This window comes from Mizuhopecten yessoensis, unplaced genomic scaffold (genome assembly GCF_002113885.1).
Source record: "Mizuhopecten yessoensis strain PY_sf001 unplaced genomic scaffold, ASM211388v2 scaffold8573, whole genome shotgun sequence".
In the NCBI taxonomy this organism is placed as follows: Eukaryota; Metazoa; Mollusca; class Bivalvia; order Pectinida; family Pectinidae; genus Mizuhopecten; species Mizuhopecten yessoensis.
This window is the reverse complement of record NW_018407615.1, coordinates 851,708-864,924: the sequence shown is the minus strand read 5'-3', so window position 1 is coordinate 864,924 and position 13,217 is coordinate 851,708. Positions and strand designations below refer to the sequence as shown.

Genomic DNA, 13,217 nt, shown 5'->3' with positions numbered 1-13,217 from the left:
GCAGGTGTTAGTATCAGTAAGAAACCAATCAACATTTAATAGATTGTCTGGGTGTCAAGTTGGAGCAGGTGTTAGTATCAGTAAGAAACCAATCAACATTTAATAGATTCAGCCAGAACCAATTGCAAATTAAGCCACTGGAATCCTAGATATCACAAAGTTTCCAGAAACACTTAAATTGGTATTAAAAGCTCAGCTAAAGCCATATTGCAAGATATGTTCAATTACAGAATCTTCATACATTGAAACTGCTGTTTAAACTTTATACAAACAAACTTACCATATAGAGAATGATTTCCCACATTAAATTAAATAATTACAGGATCATACAACAGGTTCCAATAATGTCTCAATATCAATTAATGGTTACTGCTTTCAATTTTCAATTCTTGGTAATAGTGATAGATATTGTGTGTCACCTCACATAACTTTTTGAACATGTGGCTGAATTTGGAATCTTGGGCTCAATTAGGGTATTGAGACATTATCTCATGTGTCAGATCAACCTCTCCATCTGTAGTTGTTTCGTTGATATCTCATTATTTTAACAATACAGATACATTTTCTATAGAATTAAACTCGAGATGAAGAAGTGTCACTACTTTTAAGTAATTAATTTGTACAAGGTTTTCACTCAATACTTAAAACTTACACTCTTAAGAGACTGTAACAAATTGGGATATATTCATCAGATAAATAAATGTTTTCTTCATCAAGTTCAATTAATATATGAAGCTGAGTAAAGTATCAGCAAGTTGACACCAGTAACAACACTTATATGCTCAATATACTCCGCAGTAGTTGTTTTTACATCCTGTTGTATACCCTTATTTTATGTATGAGACAACCACTACCATGTAAACACCAATCATCCCACACATGATTGTCTTACTAGTACAGATAAGGCATGGTGTTATAGCGTGGTGTATAACTGAAAGTAATGGTCATCAGTCATATTATATTTTGTTTAGGTACTAGAGAGGTGAAGATCAACAGTCATATTTTACTTTGTATGAGTGCAAGAACTACAAGAAAGGTGAAGGTCATCAGTCACACAGCTGGTATAAGAAAGGTGAAGGTCAACAGTCATTTTTTTTTTGTATATGTACTAGAAAAGTGAAGGTCATCAGTAATACAGCTTGTATAAGAAAGGTGAAGGTCAACAGTCTATATTTTTTTGTATATGTACTAGAAAGGTGAAGGTCATCAGTCACACAGCTGGTATAAGAAAGGTGAAGGTCAACAGTCTAAAAATAAATTGTATATGTACTAGAAAGGTGAAGGTCATCAGTCATAGAGCTGGTATAAGAATGGTGAAGGTCAACAGTCTAATTTTTAAGAATATGTACTAGAAAGGTGAAGGTCATCAGTCATACAGCTGGTATAAGAATGGTGAAGGTCAACAGTCTTATTTTATTTTGTATATGTACTAGAAAGGTGAAGGTCACCAGTCATATTTAACTTTTATAGGAATAAGAAATGTGACGGTCGACAGTCGTATTATATTTTGTATAAGTATTATTAATATGGATGTAATCAAAAATATCAAAACAGGTAATATAAAGGTCAAACTTTTATGTTTATAATTATCAAAGGTGTTAACAGTTAATATTTATAAGCTACAAAAATAGTGTTGATGACGTGGTCATGAATTAATGAAGACAATGGCAACTGAAAATGTCAGTGAAGTGAAGATACTTAAAATTATGAAGTATTATTAATTTAAGTTTTATGCCTGCATTATACAGAAAAATGTACAAAACGTGAGGGTTCAATGTAACAGCCGCTCAGCAAAGTACTTGTGATTCATTCAGCGGGAGGAAATGATAAGAGCTGAGAAAGTATACCAAACTAAAATCCCTTTATCACTCACCAAAAATTGTGTCTGTATGATTATAAAACCATTACCATTATAATAAACACTGAGACACCCATTACCAGACCTGTAAGGCATTTCAACTTTAAAATGTATGAAGTTTTCTTTTCAATATTTTGATTCAGATTCCATATTTTGATATCTTGCAAATACTTCGTACACAATTTTTCATGCAGTAGTCACTCAAAAACAGGTAAAATTGTTAATCACTTTATTTTCAAAAGTGAATTATAATATATAAATTATTGATGTAGGTTTAATTGGTGAATACATGAATCTCCAATTTACAGGACACAAATTCATTCTATTTATAGTTATTAACTGTGTTGTGGAAGTTGTAATTTCATGAAAGATTTAAAATTGTGCATCATTCTCCTGTTAATTCAACGCTAAAATAAATGCTTTGCTTGAAACAAATGAAGTGATATACAGCAATTAGTCCAAAGACAATACCATATGAATTGTTCATTTCCAACTGAAATATTTTGGCAGAGCCAAGTCATCAAATCATATGAGTAATGCTTCATCATAAATAAATTCTTTGTTAAATAAACTAGAACACTGACAGGTCAGTAAGGGCCCCGCCTTGTGGCAATATATCCCCCATAATCATCAAGAAGCAATCTGCCCATATAGCTGAGCTTGACGTTTGATATTTGGACTTCAAAAAGAATCGCAAGGAAGCAAAATATACATTTTACATGTACTATGATGTGAGTCTTGTTTCCTTCCACCTACATATTTGCTGGGCTAACAGAAATGTAAATACTGGTGCAATACTCATTTGTTAGCTTTGATTTGTTTTATTTCACCTTATATACCTCCTCCATCATGAGCCAGGGTCAAAGTCAGAGATCCACTTTGTCTTTGAACTTTGGACCAAAATGACCTTGACTATTAACCAAGTGACCCTGATCTTTGGTCAGTTGTCTTATTCTTTAATGCCGACCAACTTTGCTTCTTAATATCATAACAAAATGTTCGTCAGTAAAAAATACAAAACTTGACCTTGACCCTTTGGACCCCATAACCTGGACCTAAGGTCAGTTGACTCTGTGTTAAGTTCTGAACAACATTGCTTCATAATGTCACAACAAAATTTTCATCAGGGAAAAGGTACAAAATTTAAACTTCACCTTTGACACAGTGACCTTGACCTTTGGTCAATTGACTCCTTGTTTAATTCTGAGCTACATTGCTTCAAAGTGTCATAGCAAAATGTTCACCAGTGAAAAAATACAAAATGTAACCTTGACCTTTGACCCAATGACCTTGACCTTTGGTCAATTGACTCCTTGTTTCATTCTGATTAACTTTGCTTCATCATGTCATAACAAAATGTTCATCAGTGAAAAGATGCAAAATTTGACCTTGTACATCGGTCAATAAATACCAAAGTTATCAGCCAGGAACAAAATTTGTGGACGGACAGACAGACAGACAGACAGACAGAGTGATTACTATAGGGCACCCGTATCTCCGATATGGGGCCCTAATTACATTTCAACACCTATAGTGACAAAATGGAAGGAAATTCAATGTAGCTTTAATATGAAGAAAACACAATTTTTAACAGTGTTCCATGTTCATACTGACAAACTGTTGGTACATAGTCCTGTGATTAACTAACACCGTTCATTATAGTGCATGGCTCTACTTTATAATTTGAATTTAACCTGTTTTACAGCATGCTATTATATTAGAAAAGCCTGAAGCAATACCTATAACTACAGTTTAGTAATGGTGAAACATCCCATTATACACTACACAATGGTGAAACATCCCATTATACACTACACAATGGTGAAACATCCCATTATACAACAACAGACAGAGGGCCTGTATCACTCACCCAAACACTCAAGAAATTGTGTCAAAATGTTCTCATTTAAAATGATATTGCAACTATCTCTCCATTTCAGGCTCAGTCTCTTCTGATTCAAATTAAGGATACTTCATAGCAAAGGTTGAGATGCAAATAAATATCTGACATATATGGTACACAATGCAGGCTAGACCCAAGGTTTCAAGGGGGGAATTCTATAGATAAACAACATTGTAAGACTTTTATAGATAAACAACATTGTAAGACTTTTAAGCACATTGGAGAAATCTACCTGTCGGATCTCTTCGGCAAATATGCTGAACACCCACACCATCAGGATAATCTCTTGTATCGACACGTCCTTCGACATTTTAATCAGTAAAACATAACTGAACAGGCCGAGGAAGGTCAGGTACGACAGCTGTAACATAATTAACACAATGATCAGAAAACCAACAAAACACCCATGAGTACATGTACATACTGAATAATCTTACCCAAAATCGCAGGTGTTAAGTTTGAATCAGGCAGACTCAAACCAACCAATTATTATCCAGATTATGATTTATTGTTACCCTAAAAGTAAGGAATCTGAATATTTTTAATTTTATATAAGTAACAAAGTAAACATGATATAGCAAGTGATTTCTATTTTTATTTATAAAGAATATATATATCCTAACTGACATTGTAGTATGACCTTCACAAATTATTTCAAACACACTTATATGATTTTCTAGAGTTTTTATCTCATATGAGATTCATGAACTAAGTCTAGAAGTTATCATTTTATTTTGGCTCTGACGAGCTCAAACGAGAGAACTTTCATCAATTTCACAGAAAAAATATTTGTTTTACCACATTTCAAGTAACACACTTAAAATCTGCATCTTTTAGCTGTTAACTAATTTCTAATTGGCATTTTAAAAATTGTAGACCATTTCTGTTTTATCAGTACATATACCTTAATAATTTGAAGTAAGAAATGGAGAAATTATCATACTTACGACATTGTATACAAATATAATGACAGGGGATGTGTAGAAGAGGTAAAACTTCTGTAGAATGTTATACTTTCGTGGTTGGTTTTTGTTGGCATTTTCTGCCTCCGCTCTGTAATCAAGAACAACAGAAACTGACTGTAATCACTACATGTATCAGCTGCATGTTTCCATTTTGAAGATTTCATTGGAATTGTATTGAGGAAACGTTGGTTCAGTAATCTGTTTAAATATCACTATATATTCAACAATATTACCTAGGTTTACAACTAAAATTGTCATACAAAGGCTGTTTCTTTATGAAGATAGTTTCTTTGAATGCAGATCTTAAAAAGTTGATGATATAAAAATGTATTAGAGATAAGAAGCTATATTAACACTTACAGAAAATGTACACATTCGCCATCAACATTATATTGTAAACACTGACATAAACATGTCATTTGAAGCGTCCTTTGTACAAAGTTAGGCAATCAATGTTGTGTAAAGAAAGGGTGTTGTCTCCCTTGGTATTGCGAGTCAAAGTAAAACAACAATGTTTTACACAGTTGGGGAGTTAAAACTTAAATAGTTTATATGTTTAACAGTATATGTATCCTAAGAAGTAAGATAGCATAAAAAGGCAAACATTTGAGTGAAATATGATCAATTGGTCAAGTGGAGTAGACTAAGGTTACATTCGCGTATCCTGGTTGAAATGGTACAGGTGGCACAGAAATTTTCCATGATAAACGGACGCACTCGGACCGTTCTATAAGCAGAGCTAAAAATGCACAGTTTAGGAGAATAAAAAAACAATGTATTAAGAATATTATGCCCTTCTATCATCCGTCAACTGAATTACATAATGTATCTTAAAAAACACATGTGGCTTGACATTGTTTTAGAAAAAACTAACGCAAACTAGCAATAGTCAGCATTTTAGTTTTGGTCAGGTACGTCTGGACCCCTCAATCTACACATGCCGAATATTCCTGAGGTCAGCCTCGGTTCAGACCTGTGTCTCCTAAGAGTTAAACATGATTTACATTCAGAAACTATAATCGAGAGACATTTTGTATTTTGTATGTCATTAATCTATAAAAACTTTCTTATTTTGATTACATTCATTTTGTTATCTATTTTTTTTGAGAACAAAAGCGACACCAATAATTAACTGAAGAATGGTGACCTCTTAATGTATTTTCACGCTATCATTCCTATAAGCTTTATTTAAATTTAAGGATTGTTACAGGAAATAATTTACTTAGTCATTTCAGCTGGTTTGAGGTGGAGCATAGTCTGTGCACGGGAAAACAAAGGCTGAGTTTGTCGACGAGTCAGTACTTTCTCTCCATCCTGAAGTTTAAAAGAACAAACACCATCAAACAATCATACAGCATAACTTCTACAGACGATCTCAACAGACAAACTCATCTTTTTTGTTAAAAAGGGTTGTTTCCCCCCTCCAATTTTAAGTCTGCATTGTGGCTTTATCATCAGTAAATTCTAATTATGTCTTGAAATCTAAATCTTATGTAAGGGTAATATTACACAGTTGTGCTGCTTTGCAAAGTATACCTTGTTTTTAATATGATTCTTCACATTAATTATATCAAATTAACAACAATAATAAGGTATGTTCTGTATTTTTGTAGTTCAACAAGTATCAGAACAATATGAAATTTTCTCTATTATTTTGCCATCATTATCAGGAATGTACATCAGTATAAAATTCTTGTATTCTCATATATCAAAGCATAATATCACGAGAAATGAAAACTGACAGCTGCATACTTGCCACCTTTTCGAAATTTCCATAGGAGAGATTACACATGCTCAGAATTAAAAACATAAATAATGTGTGTGTATGTACACCATAGGAAAAAATAACTCTTTTAAATGATATCTTTTGAGCTGTTCTCACATATGAAATCATCATATCTTAGAAAATAAGTATAGTTTAGCAAATTCACTGGTTGAAAATGCTCAATTTTCAGGTCCAAAATCAGGAGTCTCCCTCCTAAATAGGAAGAGTTGGCAAAAATGAAGCTGCAGTTTATCCCACTTCAATGGGTTTCTCAATTTTTGAGATTGTGAACAAAAAATATAAACTGATTTTCAAAATTCTTAGATCACTTTATAATTATAACATCCAGTTCTAAGCAAATCTTATAAACATAGCCCTACACCAGTGATCACCAGTGATCACCAGACACCTACCTTTACTTGTGAGTCAGTTTGGCTATTGCTGGTGGGCGAGTTATTAGGGTCGTCTACATCTTTATATTTCATAAAAATAAGCAGCAGTGGTGGAAACAGCACACAGGCCAGCATCTGTGACATATAATAAAATAGGGTGTCCAAACGGAAAAGGAGAGACCCGACGTCCTGGTTAGTCGAAACATGTAAACCGTGGATAAAATATAAAATCTAGATGTTAATGCCTCGTCTTCTATATTCTTTGTAATACAACTGTACCATAATTTCACTGTTTTATGTTCAGAAACATTCTGTTCACTTTGAAACAAAATTTCAAAAATCTTTGGAACATGAAAATAACATTCATTTAAGAACATCAGTCTGTATAGTAATTTGCAAGAAGCATTTCGTAGTAATATTTAATATGTTCTATGAAATATTTTATATAAAACCTTCAGTAACGTAACTGACATTTACACTTTATTAATATGTTTATATGTACATACACTGATGATTACACTTTATTAATATGTTTATATGTACATACACTGACGATTACACCTTATTAATATGTTTATATGTACAGTGACTGACGATTACACCTTATTAATATGTTTATATGTACATACACTGACGATTACACCTTATTAATATGTTTGTATGTACACACACTGACGATTACACCTTATTAATATGTTTATATGTACATACACTGATAGTGCCGTTGTCAAGTGAGAGTTTCCCCATCCAAACACTGTTGAGAAGGGATTGGCAGGCGGTCTGAGAGATAAACTGTTTGTTGTCCGTTTCCACGGCGATGAGGACACAGGTGGCACTGCCCCAGTGCTCCAGTTCTCGGACGAGGAGATCCTGGGCCTTGCTTTCGTCTAACTCATAGCACTCATTCAGCACGTTCACCGACAGATCGCAAAACTCACTACACAGCAGTGAATAGGAACATAGGTTAACATGTTAAATCAGGCCACTTTATCATCAGGAACTATACTAACGACGTGATATTCAACTCTCCTAATATACATTTTATAATGTTTACATGTTACGCCAATTTTAAATCACAAACGCTTATAAAAAAACAACATTTACACAACTTTTTTACTGAATATTTTTGAAGAATAAGACACATGGTTGATTAATGTAGTTTATTATTACACAAAATCATAAATAATTCTCCTGAAGGACTTTTTAACAGATTTACACAATGTTACACTATAATTACTTACTCTGCATTGATCCGATATTTCCTTGCCAGTTCGCAGTCATCGGTTTTCTTTGCCATGGCAGTCATAAGCCCATAAGCTACCAGAGCTGCTGCCGTTGGTTCCTGGCCACACAACATCATAGTTGCCAGATTATTTAAAATGTTTTCCATTGTTGTTTTTTTAAAGTGATCATGACATCAAATACAACATTTAGAAATCTGTAACAATTACGTAAAACCCAATCTGACACTACAGACCCGGACAAAACCATGACAGTCTGCGTAAACCACTTCAGTCCCTGGGGACTCCTCAATACATCCCAAACACCATATAGCTCACCAAACATACTCAAAAACACAATATACATGAGCCAATAGTTGCCGTCTGGTACGTTACAAATTAGGGAATCTGGCATAAAAATATGAAGTGATTTATTTCAGAACAATGTGTTCAAGTTCAAGGGTCAAAGTGACCTTGGCAGTTAGGTTGTACTATATCTGTAAGATAGCCTACCTTTCCCTGTTTCCAGAAAAGTTTTGCCATGCCTTGCCTGTTTTGGAGTACTGCCCAAGTAAATAACTCTTGGTAAGGATTCTCAAAATCCTGTCTGTATTCATCTGGGGAAATACAAACAAAGACGTAGTTTTGTAAATTGACTGTGTATAAATGTTTATGAATGATAACAAGGACAAGATATATTGTAAATCAATAGACAATGTGAATATTTATATCTTATATTTCTATGTAAAAACATTGAATTCATGATTTAGTGCTGCTCATACATTATATGTATTTATAAAACATGAACATGATTAGAATATTTGTAACATATATAATGTATACATGTATATGTCATGAATAAGAAGTGTTTCCTCTTATGGACATAATTAGGATAGGGGAAGAAAAAGAGAGAAAGTAAATTGTATTGAAATAAAAAAAATGGAAACGCCTTAGACCTTAAGATATAAACTTATGAATAAACAAAAGCAGAGTTGAAAAAATGGGATCCCACCCCCCTTAAATGGAGAGTGAGGTGAAAGCATGAAAACTTTGGAAGGTTATAAAATTCCAACATGCAACATTTTGTTTGATATGACACATATCACCATCAAATCTATGATAATACACCTACCTACTGGGCCTGCCATGGCATTGCCCATAACAAGAGCAACACCAAGCATGCCATGTTTGAAGTTTGCCTCTGCTTGCGGTCGGCTCGACACACCATCCAGTTCCAGCTCAGCGTCTATGCGGGAGAAATATTCCTCTCTTAGGTAGAGAGGGATGTAGAAATCTCCCAGCAGGTACTGTAGCAGCATACCCACCTCCGTCAGACCTATATACTTCTCTTTCTGAAAACACAATAACAACCTGTTCACTACCATTGCCGTTTAACTCATTTACTCCTACATTTTTTAAATAGATTTGCCCAGCCTTTGATATAGTAAGGTTCAATTATGACTTTAGGGGTGAATGGGTTAGCAGTTGGTCCCAGAGTAAAACAATTATAGGACCGAGCTAGCGTACTGAAGAGCCAGTGTGATTTAGGTACCATATAGCTCTTATGGTTTACACTAATCTGGAACTGAACAATTAAAACTTGGTAAATAATTCTCATCTAATAAGAAATATGCAAAAATCAAGACAGGAGGTTTAATCAAAGTTTTCAGAATATAACAATAAAAAATAAACAACACCTGAAGAGAGAAGAATATGTCACACTTACATTGTCTGCCTTCTTTTTCATCTTTTGTAGTAATGTGTACAAAAGTGAGTTTTTCTGAACCTGTACAAATTGAAAATTTTAAAGAAAATACTAAATTATTTCTATAAAATTTATTAAAATAAATCGAAGATATTCTCATCTGATCATGATGGCATATATATATTTTAAAATCAAATTTGGACTTAATTGACATTTTGTACTAACTTGAGTCAAGAATTCTATTCACTTGTGGCTAACATAAAATATACAATATTTACACAGTATAAATTTGCAAAATCAGCAGAACCCTGTGTAATTGTTGAAATATGTTTATCATTTAAGATTGACAACTTTGTCGTTACGATATTGAGTATTCCGTCTTTGCGTATTGCAGAGTTATCTTCTCTTGGGAGCAGGTATTGATTGTTACGTCACTTGTTTGTGAGAGTAACATCATCGATTTTTGAGAAAACAATGTAATTTTCTCGCACAAACCAATGACGTAACAATCAATACCTGCTCCCAAGAGAAGATAACTCTGCAATACGCAAAGACGGAATAGAAAAGTTTACATACGGAGTTATAGAGCTGTAGCAGGACTTTGACTGTGAGGAAATCCTTCAGACTGACTCCGTTGTCAAGAAACATTTCAACAAAGTCCACACGGTTAAGGTCTATAGCTAACAGCATGATCTCATCCAGACTGCCCGACTGGAATGTAATAGTATATAGCTTTAATAGGGTACCAGTACATCATATCATCTAAAAACTGTATATAAAGAACAACTTTACTTCATGTAGTTATCACTCCAAACATCTATCAACTATATATGTCAACTGAAATATTTCGCAGTAAGTACTTGTACAATTTATTATATGATACAGCTTACATAAAATGCCTTTGAATCTTTTAGCCTATTTCAACGTCATGCAACTAACACATTCAAGCTTTAGTTTTTAATTTAATTTAATGTAAAATTAATTTAAGATAACCATAAATAAATAAAATTCAATCTGTGAACACAGAGAAATACTCATTGGATATTCTTACCGGCCATAATTTGTCATCTGTGAAGATTTCACTTTTGGCGATATCTATCCTATTCCAGGCCAGAGCTAGTCGGAGCTGGTGGAAGTCCTGTCCTTTGTTAGCTGAAAATTCAAACTTTCAGGGTTAGTTACATCTTATAAATTAAACAGCAAGATGTTCGAGTGTGCTGATCTTGGAAATTTTAAAATCTTCATGTTAACACCTTTATGTCCTGCAAAGGGGATGATATTACCTACAGCTTTAAATAATCCTGTTTTCATCCAAGTCAATCTTTCTAAATGGTTATAAACAATATTGACAGTCTGGTAAATTTGTGTCAATAAAACTTTTATTTTAAAGAGGTATCAATATTTGTACTGTATATTGGGAAAGTTTTGCCCAGTCAAATTTTTCACCCTTCGACATTAAAAACAATCTTCGATGAATACTATATATGTCCTTCACATTCAATTACTATCATGTCAATTATGTTGTTTACAAATGCTTGCTGTAATGATAAATTTGCCTTCATTAAGGATGGGGGGGGGGGGGGGGGGGGGGGGGGGGGATGTGAAAATCAAGCAGCAGCAAAAATTTCCTGTATTAACTGATACAATGGTAACACCCACCTTTGAGCAGGGCGTGTAGTATGGGAACATCAATGTCTTTCTGAGAGCCTATGGAGGTACTGAGTTTGAATACGTTGATGAGGTCACGCTTCTCCAGACAATCCTTCACCACACCACAGTTGTTGACAAGGTTCTTGGTACCGTACGCATCAAGTACCATCTCCTGTATTTGTGAGCTCAGGGCATCGTCAAACAGTGTTCGCATCCTGGCAATTACAATAAACTCATACTGTACAACAGGATATACATTAGCTGTATCTTTTTATTTATCTCTTAATTGTGGTAGCAGCAGAACCATTAATAAGTAGGACAATGCCTGTAAAACTGTTCTTTCATCTGAGGTATGTAAACCTTTTTTATCTCATTTCCCTGTGTGTAAGATAGAGCTGTCCAGCGTAAGAAAGGGGTGTAGGGAATTTCTATCTTACACCCCATTTCATGTGACGTGACGTCACAATGGCTCGACAATGATGTGACGTAACATCACAATGGCTCGTCAATGACGTGAGGTCACGAATTTGGAACTCTCCGATGCCGCAATGCCGAAAAGACGACGTGATGAAATTTAAAACCTTTTACGATATATTTCCTGAACACGTTAGAAAGATGCGATTAATTTTCATGCGCAAATTCTGTTTGCCTATATGGGATATGCTGGCTTGCTGATTCATTTTTGTCTAAAAAGCTCAGGGGGGGGATTGGTATTTTCAAAATGGTGGCCAGTCCAAACACATTTTTATGGTTTCTGAGCTTATTCTGGTGGTTGGAATGAGAGAAAAATACTCCTTCATGCCCAAGGGTGTAGGATAGGGAAATTCCACCCTGGGGTTTTTCAAATTTGGTAAAACCCTTGACAAAGTCTCCGGTTTTACCAAATGTGAAAACCCCTCGGGTGGAATTTCCCTATCCTACACCTCTGAGCATGAAAGAGTCTTATAATCTGTTGAATTCTATATTCAATGTCTTATGACACTCAATCATTTCTTTTTTTCAGTACATGTATTTTTCTTTTCTTTTTCTTTTCAAAGACAGCAGAACTTAACATACTGATAACAAATAGATTTTTAGGGGTTTTTCAAAGATTTTCAGATAAGCAACATGTCTACAATTTACTGATGTGTAAAGACACTAACTTGAGGAATGTATTGTGTGACTTACTGAGTTAGAATGTTTCCATCGTGATCTGTCACCTCTATTTCCTCTTCACCAGAGTTATTGTAAGCATAGGCCAAGATGTCTGCTGCTTTGCCAGATCCCTGAAATATCCAAATTGAGAAGTCAGTATTTAGCTTACAGTAACATATGTTTACACCCAATCTGAGGGAACCTAAGAAAATACTACATTATAAGTATAATTGGTTCACAGATGGATCATCCATCAGACAATTCCTTGCCACTGACCAAAGATATAGGACTTTGTAATAAGCAGTAATTCATAATGAGCTTATTCGTTTGTAGATTACATCCATCATTGTAAAAGATTAATAATTATTGAATATAATCAATCTCCTTTTTGTACAGAATTAATTGCTTAAATTAGAACCCTGTGGTATTGTGTGGTATGACATAATTAGATTCTTCTTGGCATTTTATATATTTGAGTCCTCTCATAATATCGTTACCCGCAACCCCTTGTGGTATTGTATACATCAGACCACTGGTGGTATTATATACCCATGGTATCATATATATTCGACCTCTCGACTATTGTATACATTCAACCTCTCATCAATTTTTATATACATACAAC

At 34.1% G+C, this 13,217-nt stretch overlaps 1 protein-coding gene across 5 annotated transcripts in view; it reads right to left on the bottom strand.

Moving 5' to 3' along the window:
* The window catches only part of LOC110456226 (transient receptor potential cation channel subfamily M member 2-like), a 75,135-nt gene that overhangs the window by 30,167 nt on the left and 31,751 nt on the right, over nt 1-13,217 (bottom strand). For 4 of the 5 annotated variants that reach the window (XM_021506824.1, XM_021506823.1, XM_021506826.1 and 1 more), the window contains 14 exons: nt 12,626-12,723; nt 11,468-11,673; nt 10,860-10,960; nt 10,385-10,519; nt 9,830-9,889; nt 9,236-9,455; nt 8,617-8,720; nt 8,125-8,225; nt 7,595-7,820; nt 6,905-7,018; nt 5,949-6,040; nt 4,709-4,814; nt 3,994-4,122; nt 653-664 (listed from right to left, as the gene is read on the bottom strand). In XM_021506824.1, the coding sequence (XP_021362499.1) occupies nt 653-664; nt 3,994-4,122; nt 4,709-4,814; nt 5,949-6,040; nt 6,905-7,018; nt 7,595-7,820; nt 8,125-8,225; nt 8,617-8,720; nt 9,236-9,455; nt 9,830-9,889; nt 10,385-10,519; nt 10,860-10,960; nt 11,468-11,673; nt 12,626-12,723 (1,704 nt within the window). The remainder of the gene's footprint in view (nt 1-652; nt 665-3,993; nt 4,123-4,708; nt 4,815-5,948; nt 6,041-6,904; nt 7,019-7,594; nt 7,821-8,124; nt 8,226-8,616; nt 8,721-9,235; nt 9,456-9,829; nt 9,890-10,384; nt 10,520-10,859; nt 10,961-11,467; nt 11,674-12,625; nt 12,724-13,217) is intronic. The other variant, XM_021506825.1, reaches the window with a different exon arrangement.